General features: G+C 45.9%; 1 protein-coding gene across 1 annotated transcript in view; it reads right to left on the bottom strand.

Annotated features, from left to right (window-relative positions):
- LOC132575758 (1-phosphatidylinositol 4,5-bisphosphate phosphodiesterase zeta-1-like) overlaps window positions 1-22,335 on the bottom strand; it is a 181,763-nt gene extending 159,428 nt beyond the window's left edge. The window contains exons 1-3 of the mRNA XM_060244448.1: window positions 22,174-22,335; window positions 22,045-22,065; window positions 17,738-17,793 (exon numbers count right to left, since the gene is read on the bottom strand). Coding sequence (XP_060100431.1) covers window positions 17,738-17,793; window positions 22,045-22,065; window positions 22,174-22,335 — 239 coding nt within the window. The remainder of the gene's footprint in view (window positions 1-17,737; window positions 17,794-22,044; window positions 22,066-22,173) is intronic.
- Between the last annotated feature and the right edge of the window lie 427 nt (window positions 22,336-22,762).

The raw sequence follows: 22,762 nt of genomic DNA, 5'->3' as shown, positions 1-22,762 counted from the left end.
GGGGCAGAACAGAACCTTGCAGGAGCCCATGTTTCAGATGCCACAGAGCTCAGCTGCTGCCATGAAGCATTGAGAGCCAGTTTGGTGTAGTGGTTAAGTGCACGGACTCTTATCTGGGAGAACCAGGTTTGATTTCCCACTCCTCCACTTGCAGCTGCTGGAATGGCCTTGGGTCAGCCATAGCTCTCACAAGAGTTTTCCTTGAAAGGGCAGCTTCTGTGAAAACTCTCTCAGCCCCACTTACCTCCCAGGGTGTGGGGAGGAGATAAAGGAGATTGTGACCACTATGAGACTCTGAGATTCAGAGTATAGGGTGGGATATAAATCCAATATCATCTTCTTCTTCTTCATCTTCTCTGTTGTTGATGTTGAGGAGCCAATCATCCACCACTCCCTGTTCACCCAATAGCTTCTACCTTGGGTCTGGCCTGGCTTCTCCTGCCTCTAGCCCAGTTGTGTTTCTGCAGTCATCTGCTGGGTCTTGTAGATTCTCGCATCTGCCTTAGGTACCAGGCAGCTTATTTCCTGGCACCCTTCTCCCCCTCCATTGTCCACAGACCAGGTAAGTATCCCAGCTCTGGGGTCTTGGGGGGCAGGAGCTCCCGTCCGGGCAGGCGTTATGGTTTTGTATCAAATATACATAAGGATTTCAAACAAACAACCAAACCAAGCAGGCTAACAAATTCTAAAGCAGCCCTAACCTTGCTAGAGGGCATTCATTCGTATGCACAACACAACTTACTTTGCTCCTTTGGTTTTTAATGCTTGTTGAAGATTTATCCTCTGCTGATTTCAATCCATCCCGTCCTCCTAAGGACATTAATGCAGCAAAGAAGGCAATTTTGTACCTACTGAAAATTAAAACTTATCTAACCCCTATGGAGAAGAATGGGACAGGTACCTGTCTAACTTGCACCTGCTTTGTCATTAAATCAATGGTGGTTGCTGACCAAAAAAGTAACCTAATAGTAGTTGTCAGGTAGTTCTTTCTTTATTTTGGTTTCTTTTGGGGGAAATGGCAGGGCTTTTTTGTAGCAGGAACTCATTTGCATATTACAGATAGGCTGTGTAAGAAGAGCCCTGTAAGCTCTTGGAGAATTGGCTGCATCGGGGGGTGGGGGTGTAGCCTAATATGCAAATGAGTTCCTGCTACAAAAAGCCCTGGGAAATGGATTTTACAAACATGCTACCAATAATATTTATTATATTTATAAGATATTCAGGGCTGTAGACGTGAGTTACTGTAGACGTGAGTTTGCTCTAAGCAAACTTTATGCAGAACACCCCACCCTCCAAGCAAAGACAGTACTGAATCCTAAATGAGTGCAATTCTACTTGGCTATAATTAGCAGGTTAAATGTAAATGTATAAAAAATCAATTTGCCTTGAAAGCAGAGAAGCTTACCGCAGTATCCCCAATCCTCCATGTTTCCCGATTAAGGGGAAAATGCTGTTCAAACAAAATTACAAAGATGATCTGATTCCAGTGGTGCCAAGAAAAAGAAGTTTAGAATCAGAGTTGGAAGGGACCTCCAGAATTCCTGACCAAACTGGCCTGGAGAAAATTGCTGACTGACTCCAAAGTGAAACAAAGCAGGAGTCAAGTATCACCATTAAGAACAACAAACTTTTAATCAGAATGCAAGCTTTCATGTGCATGCACACTTCTTCAGACGAGGAATGAGGTACAGTAAGCAGAGCTACATATAGCTTGTGGGGTTTAGAATGCAAAGTGGTACAAAGTTAAAATTCAATAGCAGAAGTGTAAACTTAAGAAATTCAGAAAATCTTTGATCTGTATTGCATTAGCATGGGAAATAGGGTTGCCAAGTCCCCTTCGTTCTGAAGTGGGGGACTTTTGCGCACATGCAAAGCGTGCGCGCAATGCAGTGACCTCACCTGGAAGTGACATCATCATGCCAGCGATGCCACGTGCAGCCTCTCTAGGCATTTCCCAAGAAAACTCTATGGTTTTCCCGGACACTCTAGTCATTTGGGGGGGGGGAACTCTATGGTACCTACTGTACCATAGAGTTTTCCCTCCCAAATTGCTAGAGCGGTCGGGAAAAACCATATTTTCCCGGAAACACCTAGAGTGGCCACCACACGCCATTGCCACGACGTTACTTCCAGGTGATGTCATCACACCGGCAACATAGGGGCACTTTCCCCCCCGCTGGTGCAATGTGAGCCGGAGGGTTGGGAACCTCCTGAGCGGGGGAACCCCTGCCTGGACCAGGGGCTTGGCAGCCCTAATGGAAAACCAATAAAACAATAACATGTCAGAATGTGAGAACGCCTGTTCATTATTCTATTGCTAATAAGCCTGGCTCAAAATGAGGGCATTTCTTTCCCAGACGTTTTTCCTGTCCAACTAATTTACTTTTTAACATGTAACATAAATATATACATCATTCTAGTTTGCCAGTAGAAAAAAATACATTAAAATATAGTGGAAGATGGGTTCAGTATATGTAATGAGATAAACAGCCAATATCCCTTGTTTGGGTATGTCAATACAAAAGCATTATTCTGATACACTATCCTAAAAGAGAAATACATTGGAATACTGTGGATAACCACCACTCCAAAGTGGTGATTAGCATTTCCCAGGCATGTAAGAAAAGGTCCGAGAACTACGCACCGATGCAACCCTTCCTGCCCTCCCTCTGCCTGTTTTACTTACAAAAACGGAAGCATATCTTATGTGACATATTCATATACTGTAGGTACACTTAACTTATGGAGAGCCAGTTTGGAGTAGTGGTTAAGTGTGCGGACTCTTATCTGGGAGAACCGGGTTGATTCCCCACTTCTCCACTTGCAGCTGCTGGAATGGCCTTGGGTCAGCCATAGCTCTGGCAGAGGTTGTCCTTGAAAGGGCAGCTGCTGTGAGAGCCCTCTCCAGCCCCACCCACCTCACAGGGTGTCCTGTTGTGGGGGAGGAAGGTAAAGGAGATTGTGAGCTGCTCTGAGACTCTTCGGAGTGGAGGGCGGGATATAAATCCAATATCTTCTTCTTCTTCAAAGAGGTTAACTTGCTACAGCTCCAAGCCCTGGTAAGAGAAGAAGAGAGGCCCTTTATAAGATGAAAACAGAAGACAAAGGCCAAAGAAGCTCAGCATCCAGGGCTTTTTTTTTTTTGTAGAAAAAGCCCAGCAGGAGCCCATTTGCATATTAGGTCACACCCCTGGTATCACCATTGTTTCACACAGGGCTTTTTTTTGTAGGAAAAAAACCAGCAGGAACTCTTCCATATTAGGCCACACCCCCTGCCGCCAAGCCAGCGGCAACCGGAACTGCGTTCCTGTGTGTTCCTGCTCAAAAAAAGCCCTGTCCGCATCTAACCAATGAGAGGTTGAGGCCAACTGTCAATTTAGTGGGAAAATTCTCTTAATCCTTTCCCTCCCCAGATCTTGCATGCAGAGTTACAATACCCAACAATAATACCCTTAGGGAGAGAAGGCAGAATAATATAGCCCAATGATGTGAGATCTCAGAAACTACTCAGGGTTGATACTTGGATGGGGAAACTATCAAGGAAAACTCCACAGAGGAAGGCAACAGTGCTTCTCAATTGCCTTGAAAGCCCCTTGCTGGAGTCCTCATCAGTCAGTTGTGGCATGAAGGTAGTTACGTGCAGGCCTCATTTTGGGCAGGAGCTCACAGGAGCGGACCTCCAGATCCTCTAAATTTATTTGTGCTCTTTCTTATCCCCTCTCCCAGATACTTTCATCTGGACTCCATTGTTCAACTTCCCCCATGAGAATTTTGCTGAACTCTTAAGATCTGAGAAACTTTCTAATATTTTTCTCCACAAAAAATGGGGAAAATAATCAAAACATAAAAAGCAGACAGATGGAAACTTCGTTATGCCACTGTGGAAAAATAATTTTAAAGTAGATGCTGAGCTGATATCTTCTGGTGATGTCAGGGGTGTGTGGCTTATACACAGGGGTTGTTTTGTAGAAAAACGGGGTGGTAGAGCTCATTAGCATATGCCACCACCACCCCCAACCAGCAGCCAACAGCAACTTGTCGCAAGAAACAAGAGCCCCGGGTAAGCAAGGCCTGCTTGGGCTGGCTAGAGGTCTAGCCAGCCCAAGCAGGACTCACTCACCTGGGGCTCTCCTTGGTCACCCCTCCCCCCCCCCCCCAGTCAAAAGGCTAGCAAGCCACTTGCCACCCCAGATCACATAAGAAGTGGAGAAAAGGGTGTTGCGGGCTTCTCCAGGGGTTAATGAGGGCTGCTGGGGATGTGGTAAAGCCCCTGGTGGCTTAGGATTGCCAAATCCAATTCAAAAAATATCTGGGGACTTTGGGGGTGGAGTCAGGAGACTTTGGGGGTGGAGCCATAAGCAAAGTTGTGACAAGCACAACAGAACTCCAAAGGAAGTTCTGGCCATCACATTTAAGGGGACCACATACCTTTTTAATGCCTTCCCTACATTAGAAATAATGAAGGATAGGGGCATCTTCTTTTGGGGCTCATAAAATTGGACCCCCTGGTCCAATCTTTTTGAAACTTGGAGAGCCTTTTGAGGAGACTCATCAGATGCTACGCTGAAAATTTGGTACCTCTACCCTCAAAAACCTGCCCCTTCAGAGCCCCTGATACCCCAGGATTAATTCTCCATTATACCCTATGGTCTAGCAGACATTTTCCTCCCCCCTCCCATTTCTGATGACCCTGAAGCTCCAGAGGGCCTCCGAACCGGGGCTCCCTTGCCCCTACCTGGGGATTGGCACATCTACTCACGATTTGTTGAACTTTCAAGTTTTTCACAGTAACAGGGCAACCAAAGGTTCCAGTTTACCTTCACACTATACAAACGACCTCTGCAAGGATTGTGCAACAAACGGAGGGTCTGGGCTTCTTTCACAGCTATGTTGTTCTGCTTCCTCCCCCCCTCCCCCGCTCCCTTCAGCCTTAAAGAAGCAGACACACCATCCAAAGAGCAAGGCTTTCTTAAGTAGAGACTGAAGCCTCCGGAGGGGGAAAGTCACATGGTGGCTGTAGGGACGGGGCTTCCCCCTGCCAGCCAGCTGACTGGAGGCAGGAAGGAGCCTGGGAAAGCGGGAGAGCCACCGCTGGGACCTGGGGACCGAAAAGCCTATGATGGCTGGCTGGCTGCCCGCTCTCCCAATCTAGGGGTTGTTATGCAGCTGCACCTACTATTCAAAGGACAAGGTAGGTGGGGAGGAAGAGGAGGAGCCGTCAGAAAGGTTCAGGAGCTGTGCTTCTGTGAGCTCCTGCTAAATTCAAGGCCTGCTTATACAAATGCATTGTGCTAATGAGCTTTTTCTACAAAATGACCCCCGCTTACTTGCCTATAACACCCTTAAAAACACTCACAATCCCGATACATTGATTTGAGGAGGAAGTTAGCAAAAAATTACGCATGGACCATCCTAGTGAACCCTACGCACTGTCAACCACAACTATGTTCAGTGTTAAGAGACGCTTGGTTTTGGTTTCTGGATGTGGCACGTAAAAGCATTTCCTTTCCTATTGATCCGCAGCCATCGACATCTCCCAGACTTTGAGTACCAAGTTCAAAGGAAAACAACACAGTCTCAACCAAATGCTTAACTGAAAACTGCAAAAATAAAGTACTCTAAAACCTCCATGGTCTTAAAAGGCTGAATGGCGTCTGCGATTCAGCTGTCTGTTCACATTTTGTTTGAATTAGGAGTGTTCTGTTGTTCCCAGCTTCACCCTGATGAGTGATCCTCAGATGTACTTCAAGGGTATCCATAATTTATTCCAAGCTGGAGCTATGGTTTGCTGTGATTAAGGGCGAAGACAGATGCAACATCTGTACTGGGTTCAAAGAAGAAGGAAGGAGTACTTGATTTGGGGGACGCAGCAAGTTACAAGGGCAATTTGATGTTTCTTTGTACTCGGATAGGAAATTAAAAATTATGGTTTTGATTATGATTCCAACTGTGGTGGAAAGAATAAAAGGATCCGGTTCGGACTGTTGGAATTTGCAGTGTTCTAAGTTCCAGTCATTATAGAGTTAATACCGTTGACCTGCTTCCCCATTGTCTGCCTGACCAGGAAGAAGAACTTGACTGCGAGTAGAAAGAAAGTGCGGGAGAGACTGTTTATCTGTGTTAATTGGCCAGTTAGTCAAGTGACTTCCTTTGTCCAGGTCAAGAAGAAAGGGGAAGTATCCTCCATTAAGCATGTGTCTCTCAACCTGTTAGGATATAGGTCTTAGAGGTTGTTGTTTTCTGTCGCAGCTCTCCCTCCCTGTAGTAATAAACATGATTTTGTTTTCATACAAAAAGCTCTTGCAGTTTTATTTGATCCAAAGATCCATCGGACTGTTTGAGTCATAGTTTTAACACAGACAATCAAAGGTAATATGCAGGGATTGTGTAAGAGGGAAGCCCACCATAATTGTTGGTGTGAGCAACTTAACATGCCTGGACATCGGGGAGGGGGGGGGGGCTACATCATAGAATCATAGAGTTGGAAGGGACCTCCAGGGTCGTCCAGTCCAATCCTTTGCACAATGCAGGAAATTCACAAATACCTCTAAATGTGTATAGCTGTTAACTCCTTGAATGGAATGCCTCTCTTCATCTTAACCTGGGAGCTGCCCTTTGACCCTTCCTCTCTCACTTTGTCCTCTCTCTTCCTTCACATGGCCTTCCATGGATACACATGTCCATGATCTCTCCTGTAGAAACAATGCCCTCATATTCCCATACGCATGATGCTAGATTAGCTGGCCATTTGTGACGGGAAAAGTACTTTTTAGATTAGGCTTCTCTCTCTCTCCTTCGACTGCAACCTGAATGTAAACTGGATCTTCTTGAATAAATGTAAGTTTACCTTTCTTGGGAGATTTATTTACTGCACTCAGCATCACACTTCTGTGAGTGGGCAAACTCTGTTATATTAACCAAATATCCCAATACATCCCACCCACCTACCGCATCTGCCTCACTTGCAGTGCCAGTGGGTACTCATGCAAAGATGCAACTTGATCCAAATTTAGCATATCCAGTGCAAAGACATTCAATACATGGAATTTCAGAGGGTTGCTGTGTTGGTCTGCAGTAGAAGTGGGGCTTTTTTGTAGCAGGAACTCCTTTGCGTATTAGGCCACACCCCTCTGATGTAGCCAATCCTCCAAGAGCTTACAAGAGAGAGTTTGGTGCAGTGGTTAAGTGCACAGATTCTTATCTGAGAGAACCATTTTTGATTCTCCGCTCCTTAACTTGCACCTGCTGAAATGGCTTTGGATCAGCCATAGCTGTCATAGGAGTTGTCCTTGAAAGGGAAGCTTCTGGGAGAGCTCTCTCAGCTCCACCCACCCCACAAAATGTCTGTTGTGCGGGAAGGAGATAAAGGAGATTGTAAACCACTTTGAGACTGATTCAGAGAGAAGGGCGGGGTATACATCTGTGGTCTTCTTCTTCTTCTTACAGGGCTCTTAGTACAGGGCCTAATATATGGTCCAGGATTGGCTACATCAGGGGTGTGTGGCTTAATATGCAAAGGAGTTCCTGATAGAGAAAAAGCCCTGAGTAGAAGAGTAATATCTGAGTCCAGTAGCACCTTAAAGACCAACAAGATTTCCAGGATATAAGCTTTCAAAAGTCAACACTCCCATTTAGCCAATGAAGTGAGCTTTGACTCTTGGAAGCTTCTACCCCAAAAATCTTGTTGGTCTCTCTCGTGCTACCAGATTTGAATCTTGCTCAATACACAGTTGATCTCCAAGATTAAATCTGGGCCGTAGAGTCTTAAAATGCATAGGGTTTTGCAACATTTGAAGTTGAATCACATACATACACAAATACCCACTGGCATTAGAGATGGGGCAAAGTGCTGCCTTAAGGGGGGTGGGGAGGGAGTAAGGCCCGCTTTCTCCTTCCCACCTGAGAGCCTGTTTGGTGTAGTGGTTAGGAGCAAAGACTCTAATCTGGGAGAACCGGGTTTGGTCCTCCAAAGGTCCTCCTCCATTTGCAGATGCTGGGTGACCTTGGGTCAGTTCCAGTTCTCTCAGAGCTGTGCTCTCAAGAGCAGTTCTTGAAAGAGCTCTCTTAGCCCCACCTACCTAACAGGGTGTCTATTGTGGGAGAGGACGAGGAGACGGTAAACCGCTCTGAGACTCCAAGTCAAGGGTGGGGTATAAAATAGGATTGCCAATCCCCAGTTGGGGGCAGGGCATCCCCTGGTTTGAAGGCCCTCCCCCCACTAAAGGGTTATCAGAAAGCAGGGGGAGGGGAAATGTCTGCTGGGCACTCTATTATACCCTATGGAGACCGATTCCCATAGGGTATAATGGAGAATTAATCCGTGGGTATCTGGGGCTCTGAGGGGGCTATTTTGAGGTAGAGGCACCAAATTTTCAGCATAGCATCCAGTTCCTCTCCTCAACCCCCCCCCCCCCAAGTTTCAAAATGATTGGGCCAGGGGTCCAATTCTATGAGCCCCAAAAGAAGGTGCTCCTATCCATTATTTCTAAATGGAGGGAAGGCACACAGTCCCTTTAAATGTGATGGCCAGAACTCCCTTTGGAGTTCAATTGTGCTTGTCACACCCTTGCTCCTGGCTCCACCCCCAAAGTTCCCAGATATTTCTTGAGTCAGACCAGGCAACCCTAGGTATAGATCCATCCATCCCTCCTCCTCCTTTCCACTGTGCATAAGGCTGTGAATTATACATATTGGCCTTTAAAATCAAGCAATACAATTTTCTAATGACATGCATTGTTCACTAGCAGGCAAAACCCTGTTAATACTTAAAGATAAAACACCACCTACTTAGATGAGCCACGTTATTAAATTTTTTTTGGCCAAAGTTCTTATTTCTCTTTTTAACATTGCAGTAAAGATCGTCCAGCCCTGTAGCACAGATTGGTAAACTGCAGTACTGCGGTCCTAAACTCTGCTCATGACCTGAGTTCAATCCTGGTGGAAGCTGGCTTCAGGTACCAGCTTGAGGTTAACTCAGCCTTCCATCCTTCCGAGGTCGGTAAAATGAGTACCCAACTTGCTAGGGGGAAAGTATAGATGACCAGGGAAGGCAATGGCAAACCACCCCGTAAAAAGTTTGCTGTGAAAACGTCATGATGTGATGTCACCCCAGAGTCGGAAATGACTGGTGCTTGCACAAGGGATTGCCTTTACCTTTAAAGATTGTCCAAGAGACATGAGATTCGATCCAGTCTCCACTAATCATTTTGTTTGGGGATCTCGTGAGACCCCTGTTTCAGTTGGAGTGATGCGGCTGGGGATTTGGTCGTGGTGCCCAGGATCATTACAAATGATCAGGCTGTGATTTTCACAGCATTGTGTCAGTGGTGAGAAAGAAATGGTGCTAATGGAAGAACAGGAAAAATGTGACAGTAGCAAGCAAGGGTGTTAATGCCAAAACAAGAAATCTCTCTCTCTCTCTCTCTCTCTCTCTCTCTCTCTGGGGAGAAGAGGATAATACAAGGATTAAAAACCATATCATTCTTAAGGCAATAGGAGGGGGAAAGCCTCTGGGATAAATATAAGCAAGATTTAACATCCCTCCAATCACTTATTTCTTCTCCCATAAAGATTTTTGCCACAGCCAGAAGTGTGTATGATTTCAATGTATGAGGTCAGGACAGCTTAGTCAGAGTCATTGATTTATTTTTATTTTTTTTACCGGATAAATATGTATACCTCCTTGTGACATGAAAAACAATACAAACACCTCCAACTTTTCCCCCGTTGGTATCTGCACATTAGGAATTTTATTTTCAAAGCCCAAATGAATGTATAAAGAACAAAGAACAAAATGGTTCGTTCAGATCTCGACCAGGGATTCAAGCAGCGGCCTAAATTTATTTTCATGGAAATATTACCCTATGAGAACAGATGGAAGATAAAATGGATGAGGATCGATAAAAGAGTGTTGTGGAAAAATAGTATAGGTATCTTTGTAGAACTCGACTAGTATTAAGGGAAATCTTTATAAGACCCTTGACTCAGCAATTAAATATTCTGGAGTTTTTTTAAAGTTTGCAATGTAATGTTGTTTTTAACGGTTCATTTATGCGGGGCTTTTTTTTGTAGTAGGGGCCCCATGGCGCAGAGTGGTAAAGCTGAAGTACTGCGCTCTGAACTCTGCTCATGACCTGAGTTCGATTCCTGCAGAAGCTGGATTCAGGTAACTGGCTCCAGGTTGGCTCAGCCTTCCATCCTTCCGAGGTCGGTAAATTGAGTACCCAGCTTGCTGCGGGGGGGGGGGGGGAGTGTAGATGACTGGGGAAGGCAATGGCAAACCACCCTGCAAAAAAGTCTGCCGTGAAAACGTCGTGATGCAACGTCACCCCAGAATCGGAAACGACTGGTGCTTGCACAGGGGACCTTTCCTTTCCTTTTTTGTAGCAGGACCTCCTTTGCATATTAGGCAACACCCCCGATGTAGCCAATCCTCCAAGAGCTTACAGTAGCCCCTGTAAGAAGAGGCATGTAAGCACTTGGAGGATTGGCTACATCAGGTGTGTGTGGCCTAATATGCAAAGGAGTTCCTGCTACAAAAAAAGCCCTGCATTTATGTAACTGGAAAGGAGTTTTTATTTGGCTTCTGCATGACACTGTTGTGCACCTACCAACCTTCTGGGTTTCTCACGGCTCTGCTGTAAGTTTCCTTACACCTGCTTTTGTATGATCTTGAGAGATACTGATTGCAGCAGATTTGGGGGAAGTGTAGAAGATAAAGGGTGGATTTCTGCATTTCCCCATCCACAACCGGTGCCATTGCTCCTTATGCCAAATGCTCCTCCCCAGAGGTAGAATTCTAGCAGGAGCTCCTTTGCATATTAGGCCACACACCCCTGATGTAGCCAGTCCTCCAAGGCTCTTTTTTTGTAAGCTCTAGGAAGACTGGCTACATCAGGGGTGTGTGGCCAAATATGCAAAGGAGCTCCTGCTAGAATTCTACCCCTTCTCCTCCCTAAAGTTTTGCATCAGGTTTACAGATAATTCAAAAAGAAAAGTACAAACAGCCAGCTATTGGCCAGGAGAAAGCAGAGAGTCACAGGAATGAACAGCTTTCAGAAGGGATTAGAGAAATTCATGGAGAATAAGTCTATCAATAGAGGATAGTCTATCAATGGATAAGTCTATCCAGGGCTTTTTTGGTAGAAAAAGCCCAGCAGGAACTCGTTTGCATATTAGGCCCCACCCCCTGATGTCACCATTGTTTCACATAGGGCTTTTTTGTAGAAAAAGCCCAAGAGGAATTAATTTGCATATTAGGCCACAGCCTCTGACACTAACCCAGCCAGAACTGCGTTCCTGTGCATTCCTGCTCAAAAAAAAGCCCATCGTCTATCAATGGAGGATAAGTCTATCAGTGGCTACTAGCCGTGGTGACTGAGGGGAACCTCCATGTTCAGAGGCACTAAACTTCTGGATCCCAGAGCCAGGAAACAACATCAGAAGAAGGCTCAGCCTTTATGCCCTGTTATCTGCCTTTGAGAGAAACTGGTAGGCCACTGTGTGAAACAGAATGCTGGACTAGATGGACTATTGGTCTGATCCAGCAGGGCTCTTCTTATGTCTACTATACTAGTTCATGAATATAAAGGCTTTCTCCTCAAAATATCAATAATGATGGACAAGGTCACTTACTTGCAGATCATAACCAACCCAGAGGCACACCAAGAAATCATATTTTATACTTAGAATCACGTCAGAATATGGGAGACATTTTGTTCAGGCATACAGGATCTATATTAGAGTTCATTTTAATTCCAGGAGCTTCCTAATACAAGATAGCCACCAATATCCTTGAAGAAGGTAATTAACTTCTCAAAGGAGCTATTGTTCTAATAACAAGCTGATGCGTTTGCAGAAAGTTGAAGTTTAGACTTCCAGGCAACCAGTTATTTTAAGAGGTGGGGGAGGAAAATGCAAAACAAGCACCCTGGAATGGACAAAGGAACGTGCCCTCTTGAACTTGTAAACCACAAGTTTAGCAGACGTATCCAGAGGGGTGTCTCCAGGACTCATTTTGTAGCAGGAACTCCTTTGGATATTAGGTCACACCTCCCTGATGTAGCCAATCATCCAAGAGTTTATAGGGCTCTCAGTACAGGGCCAACTGTAAGCTCTTGGAGGATTGGCTACATCAGGGGTGTGTGGCCTAATATGCAAAGGAGTTCCTGCTACAAAATGATGACTGGCATCTCCAAAGTATATGGAGCCACCCTTGGGTAGCCAATCACAGTTGTTTGTATAATTCGGGATTAAGCCAGTTAAGGTATAAAATGGCCTGCATTTCCGGTATCCCTCAGAAAGCTGATGAGTTCCTGAGGGTCTTTCACTCTCTGTTCAAGCTTTCTCTTAATTAAGTAATCAAATAAATCAGATTCCTTTGTCACAGAACTTGGAGTGTGCTGCTTATTGGATGAGGAGCACTCTTGCCCGCAGGTTGTGTGGAACAATACAATACCCAAGGCTCTGTCTGTTGAACATCGTTGCCTAGTCATCATGGTTAGTGACCCACAGAATTCTATCCTAATCCTCTGTTGTGGTCATTCTTGTACTTCAAGAACAGAAAAAGTCCTCCACCTGGCAGACCACAGTGCATGAGCTAACGTGTGGGACAGGACAGTGGACTAGATGAACCACTGGTCTGATCCAGCAGGGCTCTTCTTATGTTCTTTTGTTCCATGCATATTCTCCATTTGCAGGGTGGGTATCAACATAATCTGAGGTGCGGCATCTCCCAGGTCCATGGGCTTCTGGTAGGGCCCACTACCACTGAACCCCACCTGCACACCTCCCTTGCTACCTGCCTGCCTGTCTTTCCCTCACCTACTTGCTTACAAGGACTCTACCTTTTGTGCTCCTGGTTACTTGGCTTCTGCCAGAATGTGCAGTTGGTGATAGCCAAAGCAGAACGTTTGAAGTCACACACAGCTCCCAGTGCCGTGAGTAAAAAACTTGCAGGTGGCTACAGGAAGGATTATGAACAGTAGGGAGTCAGTTTGATGTAATGGTTAAGAGCACAGACTCTAATCTGGGAGAAACAGGTTTGATTCTGCACTCCTCCACTTTAGGGTTGCCAAGTCCAATTCAGGAAATATTCAGGAAATGGGGACTTTGGGGGTGGAGCCAGGAGACATTGGGGGAAGAGCCAGGAGCAAGGGTGTGGCAAGCATAGCTGAACTCCAAGGGAGTTCTGGCCATCACATTTAAAGGGACAGCACGCCTTTTTAAATGTCTTCCTTCCATAGGAACTAATGAAGGATAGGGGCACCTTCTTTTGGGGCTCATAGAATTGGACCCCCTGTTCCAATCATTTTGAAACTTGGGGGGTATGTTGGGGAGAGGCACTAGATGCTATACAGAAACTTTGGTGCCTCTACTTCAAAAAACAGCCCCCCCCAGAGCCCCCGATACCTCCAGATCAATCCTCCATTATACCCTATGAGAATTGATCTCCACATGGGGAATAATGAAGTGCCCAGCAGACATTTCCCACCGTCTGTTCCCCCCACCCCCCCATTTCTGGCAACTCTGAAGTGAGGGATTGGCCTCTCTACTAACGAGTTGCTGCCATCTTCTTCAAAGTAACACAGAGCAACCATCCCAAGAGGAAGCCTTTCAATTGGAGTCTGAAGCCTCCTGAGGTGGAAAGTCACGTGGTGGCTGTGGGGGCGGGGCTTTCCCCCACCAGTCAGCTGACTGGGGGTGCGAAGGAGCCTGGGAAAGCAGAAGAACCCCCACTGGGACCTGGAGATTGGCAAGCCTACTCCACATACAGCTGCTGTGTGTATGAATTACCTTGGATTGTAAACCGCTCTGAGACTCTGAGTGAAGGGTGGGAATAAATCCAATCTCTTCCTCCTCCTCTTCTGTTTCTTCTTTCTCCTCTATATGATGGCAGTAGATCTACTGCTATTACAACTGAGACAGATATGAGTTCACCTGGGGAAAATGGTCACTTTGGAAAATGGTCTCTATGCCATTATACCCCACTGAAGTCCTCCCTCCCCAAACCGTGCCCTCCTGAGGCTCTACCCCCACCCAAGATGTCCAGTTATTTCCTGACCTGGAGCTGGCAATCCTAGTCAGGAGGCAGGGGAAGGGTTCACAGGAAGATAAGAATTTAAGAGAAGCCTTGTTGGATCAGGCCTATGGCCTATCCAGTTCAGCACTCCATGTCACACAGTTGCCCAAATCCAGGTGCCATCTGGAGGTCCACCACTGGAGCCAGGACTCCAGAAACCCTCCCACTGTTACTCCTATCCCCAAGCACCAAGAATATAGAGCATTCCTGCCCCAGACAAAGTTCAATCTATACCTTGTGGCTAATAGCCACTGATGGACCTCTGCTCCATATGTTTATCCAATCCCCTCTTGAAGCTGTCTATGCCTGTATCTGCCACCACCTCCTGTGGCAGTGAATTCCACATATGAATTACTCTTTGGGTAAAGAAGGACTTCCTTTTATTGGTTCTAAGTCTGCCACTCATTAATTTCTTTGAATGCCTTCAAGTTCTTGTGTTCTTGTGCCTTCAAGTTCTTGTGAGAAGGTGGTGGGGAGTACATCCTTCTCTACCTTCACTATCCCATGCATAATTTTGTAAAACTCGATCAATACCGGGAAAGTTGGTAGAAACCATTATCAAGGACAGAATGAGTAGGCACATTGATGAACACGGGTTATTGAGGAAGACTCAGCATGGGTTCTGCAAGGGAAGATCTTGCCTCACTAACCTGTTACATTTCTTTGAGGGGGTGAACAAACATGTGGACAAAGGAGACCCAATAGATGTTGTTTACCTTGACTTCCAGAAAGCTTTTGATAAAGTTCCTCATCAAAGGCTCCTTAGAAAGCTTGAGAGTCATGGAGTAAAAGGACAGGTCCTCTTGTGGATCAAAAACTGGCTGAGTAATAGGAAGCAGAGAGTGAGTATAAATGGGCAGTCTTCGCAGTGGAGGACGGTAAGCAGTGGGGTGCCGCAGGGCTCGGTACTGGGTCCCATGCTCTTTAACTTGTTCATAAATGATTTAGAGTTGGGAGTGAGCAGTGAAGTGGCCAAGTTTGCGGATGACACTAAATTGTTCAGGGTGGTGAGAACCAGAGAGGATTGTGAGGAACTCCAAAGGGATCTGTTGAGGCTGGGTGAGTGGGCGTCAACGTGGCAGATGCGGTTCAATGTGGCCAAGTGCAAAGTAATGCACATTGGGGCCAAGAATCCCAGCTACAAATACAAGTTGATGGGGTGTGAACTGGCAGAGACTGACCAAGAGAGAGATCTTGGGGTCGTGGTAGATAACTCACTGAAAATGTCAAGACAGTGTGCGTTTGCAATAAAAAAGGCCAACGCCATGCTGGGAATTATTAGGAAGGGAATTGAAAACAAATCAGCCAGTATCATAATGCCCCTGTATAAATCGATGGTGCGGTCTCATTTGGAGTATTGTGTGCAGTTCTGGTCGCCGCACCTCAAAAAGGATATTATAGCTTTGGAGAAAGTGCAGAGAAGGGCAACTAGAATGATTAAAGGGCTGGAGCACTTTCCCTATGAAGAAAGGTTGAAACGCTTGGGACTCTTTAGCTTGGAGAAACGTTGACTGCGGGGTGACATGATAGAGGTTTACAAGATAATGCATGGGATGGAGAAAGTAGAGAAAGAAGTACTTTTCTCCCTTTCTCACAATACAAGAACTCATGGGCATTCGATGAAATTGCTGAGCAGACTGGTTAAAACGAATAAAAGGAAGTACTTCTTCACCCAAAGGGTGATTAACATGTGGAATTCACTGCCACAGGAGGTGGTGGTGGCCACAAGTATAGCCACCTTCAAGAAGGGTTTAGATAAAAATATGGAGCACAGGTCCATCAGTGGCTATTAGCCACAGTGTATGTGTGTATATAAATTTTTTTGCCACTGTGTGACACAGAGTGTTGGACTTGATGGGCCGTTGGCCTGATCCAACATGGCTTCTCTTATGTTCTTATCATGTCACCCCCCTCAGTTATTGTTTCTCCAAGCTAAGGAGCCCTAACCTTTCTTCATAGGAAAGGTGTTCCCAGGGGTGGAATTCCAGCAGGAGCTCCTTTGCATATTAGGCCATACACCTCTGATGTAGCCAATCCTCCAAGAGTTTACAAGGTTCTTTTTTGTAAGCTCCAGGAGCATTGGCTACATCAGTGGTGTGTGGCCTAATATGAATGGAGCTCCTGCTAGAATTCCACCCCTAGGTGTTCCATCCTGTTAATAATTTCAGTGACCCTTTTCCTCATTTTTTGCAATGCTACATCTTTCTTGAGGTGCGGTGAGCAAAACTGTACACAATATTCCAAATGAGGCCGCACCATAGTTTTAAAGAAGGGCATTATGATACTGGCTGATTTGTTTTCAGTCCCCTTCCTCCCTAATAATCCCCAGCAGAGCAGTTGCTTTTTTTTTTAATTGTTGCAGTCGTACACTGAGTCACATTCACCACAGCGAGAAGATGGAAACAAGCAGTCGCTCGGGTTGCCACCTCAGGGTTGGGGAGTCACAGCCTTAGAAAAACCACTTGTCCCTCCTGTCTATAACACCAGGGTGCTCATGCCTCAGCGGCTGACTGATGAGAGTTCTCGTTAATGGTGTTGAGGTAATGGACATGATGTGTTTTTGAAGATCTCTTCAAAGGGACTACAGAAAAAGCTCTGCCTGTTTTTGAAAACAGCAGGACAGGACCTCTAGTTGCTTCCCCCCCCCACCCCCCCTGCAAGATACTGTGAAGCGGGCGTCCACTGCTGGCAAGAGTGTGAGGACTAAACAGAAATACCTTGGCTTATTTCTTGAAGGTTATCAGCTCGAGTTAATATGCAAGTCCCTTAAAACTGTGAAAACATGGTTGGCAATACTACCTGCATAATAAATACGTACATGCATTAGTAAAAATCACTTTCCTCCCTAAAACCCTGTTTTGTTTTGCTTTGGGGGCTTTTTTTTGTTTTGTTTTTTTTAAGTCATTTTGTTAGAGAGCGCTGGCAAGAGCTTTTTGTCCTTTTTGGAAATTTTGCCAAAATTTCAGGCATACTGAGTAATTATTCCCACACATCCCCCCCCAAACACTTGGCAGCATCTCTCTTCCTTTGAGACACCGGAGGCAAATGCAATTACCAGCTTTGTTGGAGGATAGGGTGGGAGTACTGTTTGAAAAGGTTACTTTTCAGGAAACTCAACAGCAGGTTAATGTTTTCACACTCTGGACATACCCACATTGCAGGTTTAAACTGGCTTAATGGTTCTTCCCAGAAACCACAGGAAGTATCAGTTGGGGTGCCAGCCTCCAGGTGGTGCCTGGAGGTCTCCCAGTATTACAATTGATCTCCAGTTTGGCTCTCCAGTTGAGACCCAGTGTGGTGAGGTGGTGAAGAGATGTGGGCTCTAATTGACATACATAGTCATTCCAGATCAATATGCAGTGCTATACAGGTACAATATCTTACTGTCTAAAAATGTCCGGTTTCTTGGTAGACGCAAGTGTACCGTTTATTCAAGTGCAGTGAGGGTAGCAGTCCTCAATCCCACAGGTACGGCGACATGGGGCCAAGGTTCCTCACATAGCTCTCACATAGCTTACATGTCTCATCAAGCATGCAGATGAGACATGTAAGCTATGTGAGAGCTGTTGCCTAAGCACGGGTTCTGGAAAAAATACAGGTGGCCGGTGGAAGTGGCGTATGAAACACGGAAGGAACCTTGGCTCTGTGTCGCCATACCTGTGGGATTGAGGACTGCTACCCTCACTACACTTGAATAAACGGTACACTTGCGTCTACCAAGAAACAGGACATTTTTAGACAGTAAGATATTGTACCTGTATAGCACTGCATATTGATCTGGAACGACTATGTATGTTGAGCTCAGTGAAGAGCCAATGTATTTTGGTTGAAAGTTGTGTTTGTGATGTTCCAATGAACTGAAAGTGGTTGCATTTATTCTTGCTTTGTAAATTACACCCTGTTTTCCTATTTTTGCCTTACCAGTCGTTACACTGTGGTTTCCTGTTTGCCCACCTGGGGATCGGCAACCCTAGATGGGAGTAAGATTTTATTCTGACAGTTACCATTCAAGAAGCATTTCAAGGTAGAGGCTGAGCTGATATGATTTGGTCCACCTTCCTGTGATGTCAGGGGTTTGTGGCATATGCAAATAAGTTGTGCAAGTGAGTTGTGCTAATGAGCTCCGGCACCTCTTTTTCTATGAAATAACCCTGGGCACATGCAACATCTGTACAACCACTGAATCATGACCTCGCCTCACGTGCCACCTAATCGAAGAACAAGTAAAAATGACAGAAAGGCAAATAGTCGAGATCAAGAGGGTTATCTTGGAAAGCGCAGACCACTGAAAACGACCACAAGGCTTCCCCCTCATCCTTTTCTGTGCTCAAAACAAATCTTTTGGATTACTGTACCTTTCTAGTGATAATTACAGATGTGGCAGAAAGCACACGACATGTGGTACTTCATCACAAATGTTCCCTGCAAACAGAACCTCCCAATGTGTCGAGAAGTGGCATGAACAAACTCGCAGGTGTCGCTGGTGGCGAATGAGTCCAATCTCTCCTCTGATATGAGCACAGCAGCCCCCATGTGAGCAGGAAAAAAGGAACAGTAGCAGAATGGTGGAAAGGGAAAGGGTTGTCTAGTCGCAGCCAATTTGTGGCAACCCCTTAGAGTTTTCAAAAGAGCCAGTCAGCAGTGGTTTGCCATTGCCTGCCTCTGCATAACAACCTTGGACTTCCTTGGTGGTCTCCAGGGCTTTTCTTGTAGCAGGAACTCATTTGCATATTAGGCCACATACCCCTGATATAGCCAGCCCTCCAAGAGTTTACAGTAGGCCCTGTACTAAGAGCTCTGTAAACTCCAGGAGGATTGGCTACATCGGGGTTTCTGCTACGAAAAAGCCCTGGTCTCCCATTCGAGTACTAGCCAGGGCTGGAACGGTTAGAAGCCTAGGTTGCCATACTGGTGATAAACAAGAATTGTGGAGCAGCCTACATGTTCAATGAAAAGATTCCCTCCCCCCCACCCCACCCCAGAAAAAGAATGATGAATTGGCCCATATTTATTTTTTTAAAAATCATTCTGGAAATCAAGAAGAACAGTCATGTTAGCTGGTGGAATGAGAGTCCAGTGGCACTAACAGGATTTATTTCAGTATGAGCTTTCATGAATCAGGATAAACACGGAATCAGATCTAATCAAGGAAGATGCAGTATGACCCGCTAACTGAACTAATTAATAATAAGCAGAATTAGTTCCGCTTATCATGTCATGTTCGGCATCTTCCTTGATTAGATCTGACTGTCTGTTTACACTGCTCTGTCCATCTCTCTGCAGATGGGAGTCCTCTTCCTCAATCAGTCTGAATGGATTGAATTCTCTCTTGTTGGTTATCAATTCTAACCAGTCTCTCTTTGCAAAGGGGTTGCCAACCTCCAGGCGGCATCCAGAGATCTCCAGCAATTACGAGTGATCTCCAGATGACCAAGACCAGATGGCCAAGTTTATCTGGAGAAAATGGCTGCTTTTGAGGGTGGACTTAATGGCATTATATCCTGCGGCAGGGCTTTTTCTGTAGCAGGAACTCCTTTGCATATTAGGCCACACACCCCTGATATAACCAATCCTCCAGGAGCTTACAGTAGGCCCTGTAAGCTCTTGGAGGATTGGTTAAATCAGGGGTGTGTGGCCTAATATGCAGAAGAGTTCCTGCTACAAAGAAGCCCCGTCCTGCTGAGGTTCCTCCCCTTCACAAACCTCGCCCTCCCCAGGCTCCACCCGCAAAACGTACAGGTATTTTCCAGCCCCAAGCTGGCAATCCTATTATGCAATGTCTCTCTTCTCCCATCTTTCTGTCATTTGTAACTCTGAGCATAAATACATATTCTATGGATGTTGACTCCATGCATTTGATGAAGGGAGCCCCGACTAACAAACGCTCAGGCTGGGATAAATTGTCCTTAGTCTTTACGGTGCCACAGGACTGTTTAGTTTTGTTTCTCTTATGTTTCATTATTAACCTACATCCGAAGTGAAATATTGAAGCACCAAAAGTATGTTTTTCACTCCCGATCTTTATGGAGGCAGCTGAAGACAGTTTTAATTAAGAAGAAGACTGCAGATTTATACCCCACCCTTCTCTCTGAATCAGAGACTCAGAGTGGCTTACAATCTCGTATATCTTCTCCCCCCACAACAGACACCATGTGATGTGGGTGGGGCTGAGAGGGCTCTCACAGCAGCTGCCCTTTCAATGACAACTCCTGTGAGAGCTATGGCTAACCCAAGGCCATTCCAGCAACTGAAAATGGAGGAGTGGGGAATCAAACCCAGTTCTCCCAGATAAGAGTCCCCACACTTAACCGCTATGCGAAGGTTTCCCAAACTTTTCTTTCTTGTGGCCCGGTTATTTTTATACTTCTCCTTCGTGACCCACTAAAATTCGGGGGTGGAGCCTGGAGACTTTGGGGGTGGAGCTCAGAGACAAGAATAATGTCATTTCCTGTGGTGTCACTTCCAGGTCATGGGCCAAGTAATGTCACTTCTGGGGCACACTGAACCTAAACTCCACCTCTTCCTGTGAGGTCACTTCCATGGCACTCCCACAAACCTGCCTCTTCTTCTGAAGTAACTTCATTTTCAGAAAAATCTCTCTGAAACTCATGCTGAGCCAAAATGGGGGTGGAAAGTTGGTGATCTGCAACTTTTTCATACATTCCCAGGGCCCTCTCTTTCCACCCCCACACCTGCATGCACCTATCTGTTTGTGTGTTCTTCTCCAGCTTGCAAGCACTCCTAATGCCCATGTTCAATTGCCTGCACCACCTACACACCCCTTCCTCAACAGCACCGGCCAATTTATGCAGTTGGGAGTGCTGTTGCCATTAGAAATGCCAGCACTGTGTACCACCCACACTGGGCCCTAGCAGCTCCTCTACCTCAAAATATGCTGACACATTTAATAGGTCCTTCCTTCAGCTGCTACTACTGGAACCCTGCCTCAAGCTACAACCAAGCTTGCTTGTGTAAGTCTTCAAGCCTAGCTTTTCTCTGCACAACAGAGAGACAGGGGAAGGAAGAAAGCCAAACGGAGCTCAGGCTTTGCAGCCTGTGTCAGTCTTCAAACCTAGGTTTTCTCTGCACAACAGAGAGACAGGGGAAGGAAGGAAGCAGAGCAGAGCTCAGGCTTTGCTGGGGGCGAGGCTAGCTTTGGCTTTTCTTGTGACCCGGTATGGAGGTTTCCGTGGCCCGGTACCGGGTCGCGACTCTGCTAATGGGAAACACTGCGCTACGCCAAACTGGCTATTTGAGTTAAACAGCTCTAAATTGTGATTTTAAATGTTAGTGTTATTTTTCACATGATCTGTTTTATGTATTTTATTGATAGTGTAAGTTGCATTGAAATCCATAAGGAAGAAAGGCAGTAAATAAATATTTTAGATCAGGGGTTGTTGTGAAGAAAAACAGGTGGTGGAGCTCATTAGCATAACTCATTATGCAAGAAAGGAGAGCCACGGTCGAGCAAGGCAGGCCTCGTTCACCTGGGGCTCTCCTTGGCCGCCACCCCCCCACAGTCAAAAGGCCAGCAAGCCACCCGCCACCCAAAATCACATAAGAAGTGGTGAAAGGATGTTGTGGGCTCCTCCAGTGGTTAATGAGGGCTGCTGGGGACATGGCAAAACCCCTGGTGGCTGGCTGGCTGCCCACTCTCCTAATCCAGGGATTGTTATGCAGCTGCACCTACTATTCAATGGACAAGGTAGGTAGGTGGGGAGGAGGAAGGGAAACCCTCAGAAAGGTTCAGGAGCTGTGCTCCTGTGAGCTCCTGCTGAATTCAAGGCCTAATTTAGATAAATAAAATGGTGTGTGTGTGAGGTGGAGTGGGGTTTCTTGCCATATTAAATAGGCCTTCTGAGGTGTTTTTTTCCCCCGATAGAGATGTCCATATCTGTTGATGATGGTCAGCTCAGCTTGCAGACTTGCAGAGGAAATTCCTCCACGATCTAAGCAGAACTTACCTCTTCAGCTTCTTCCTTCCTCTTGAAAAACAGCCAGGGATGATTTAACACATTTCATGCATGCACCCGGCCTCTTTTTTCAGCAAAAGTGACAGGCTAAACTATAGCTATATCTGTCGAGTCACTCACCTTCAAATGGCATATCTGGAGCTTGATATAAGCGTCTGCCACTTTCTCTAACCAGAGGCGTATACGCTTCGGAGGCAGGTGAAATCGGAGCCTTAAATCGCAGGCTGACAAGACAAATTCCCGATGCTCTAAGAGGATGTTGAATGGATAGCGCCCTGCCATTTTCCTTACTCTGTACGAATGGTTGTTCTGGTTATCATGCTGTCAAAATATCGCATTTTATGTTGCTGCTAAATACATTGGTAGCATAGCCAGATTAATCATAAGCATGAGACGATACAACTTGGGACCATTCAAAGTTGAAACCGGCACGCCGACCTTGCAGTGAAGCCTAACAGGTATTTCCCTTCCAGTTGTTGGAGGCAGCAAGAGGAGATGTTTTGAGGCATACCATTTGCCTGGTAGCAATGGACAGTCTTCTGCCCCTGCTCTCAGACCCCAGTCTTTCATAATTTGAGGAGTGGAATAAAAAATAGCGGGAAATTGGTATCAATGACAATACTCTTGGAATTTCCCCAATGTCTGTGATAAAGGCTGTAAAGACTGGGAGGAAGTGACATCACACCTCTTGACCTTCCACCCAGAAGGG

This window comes from Heteronotia binoei, chromosome 8 (assembly GCF_032191835.1).
Source record: "Heteronotia binoei isolate CCM8104 ecotype False Entrance Well chromosome 8, APGP_CSIRO_Hbin_v1, whole genome shotgun sequence".
Classification (NCBI taxonomy): domain Eukaryota; kingdom Metazoa; phylum Chordata; class Lepidosauria; order Squamata; family Gekkonidae; genus Heteronotia; species Heteronotia binoei.
Note: the sequence above shows the minus strand (reverse complement) of the source record. Positions and strands in the feature narration are given on the sequence as shown.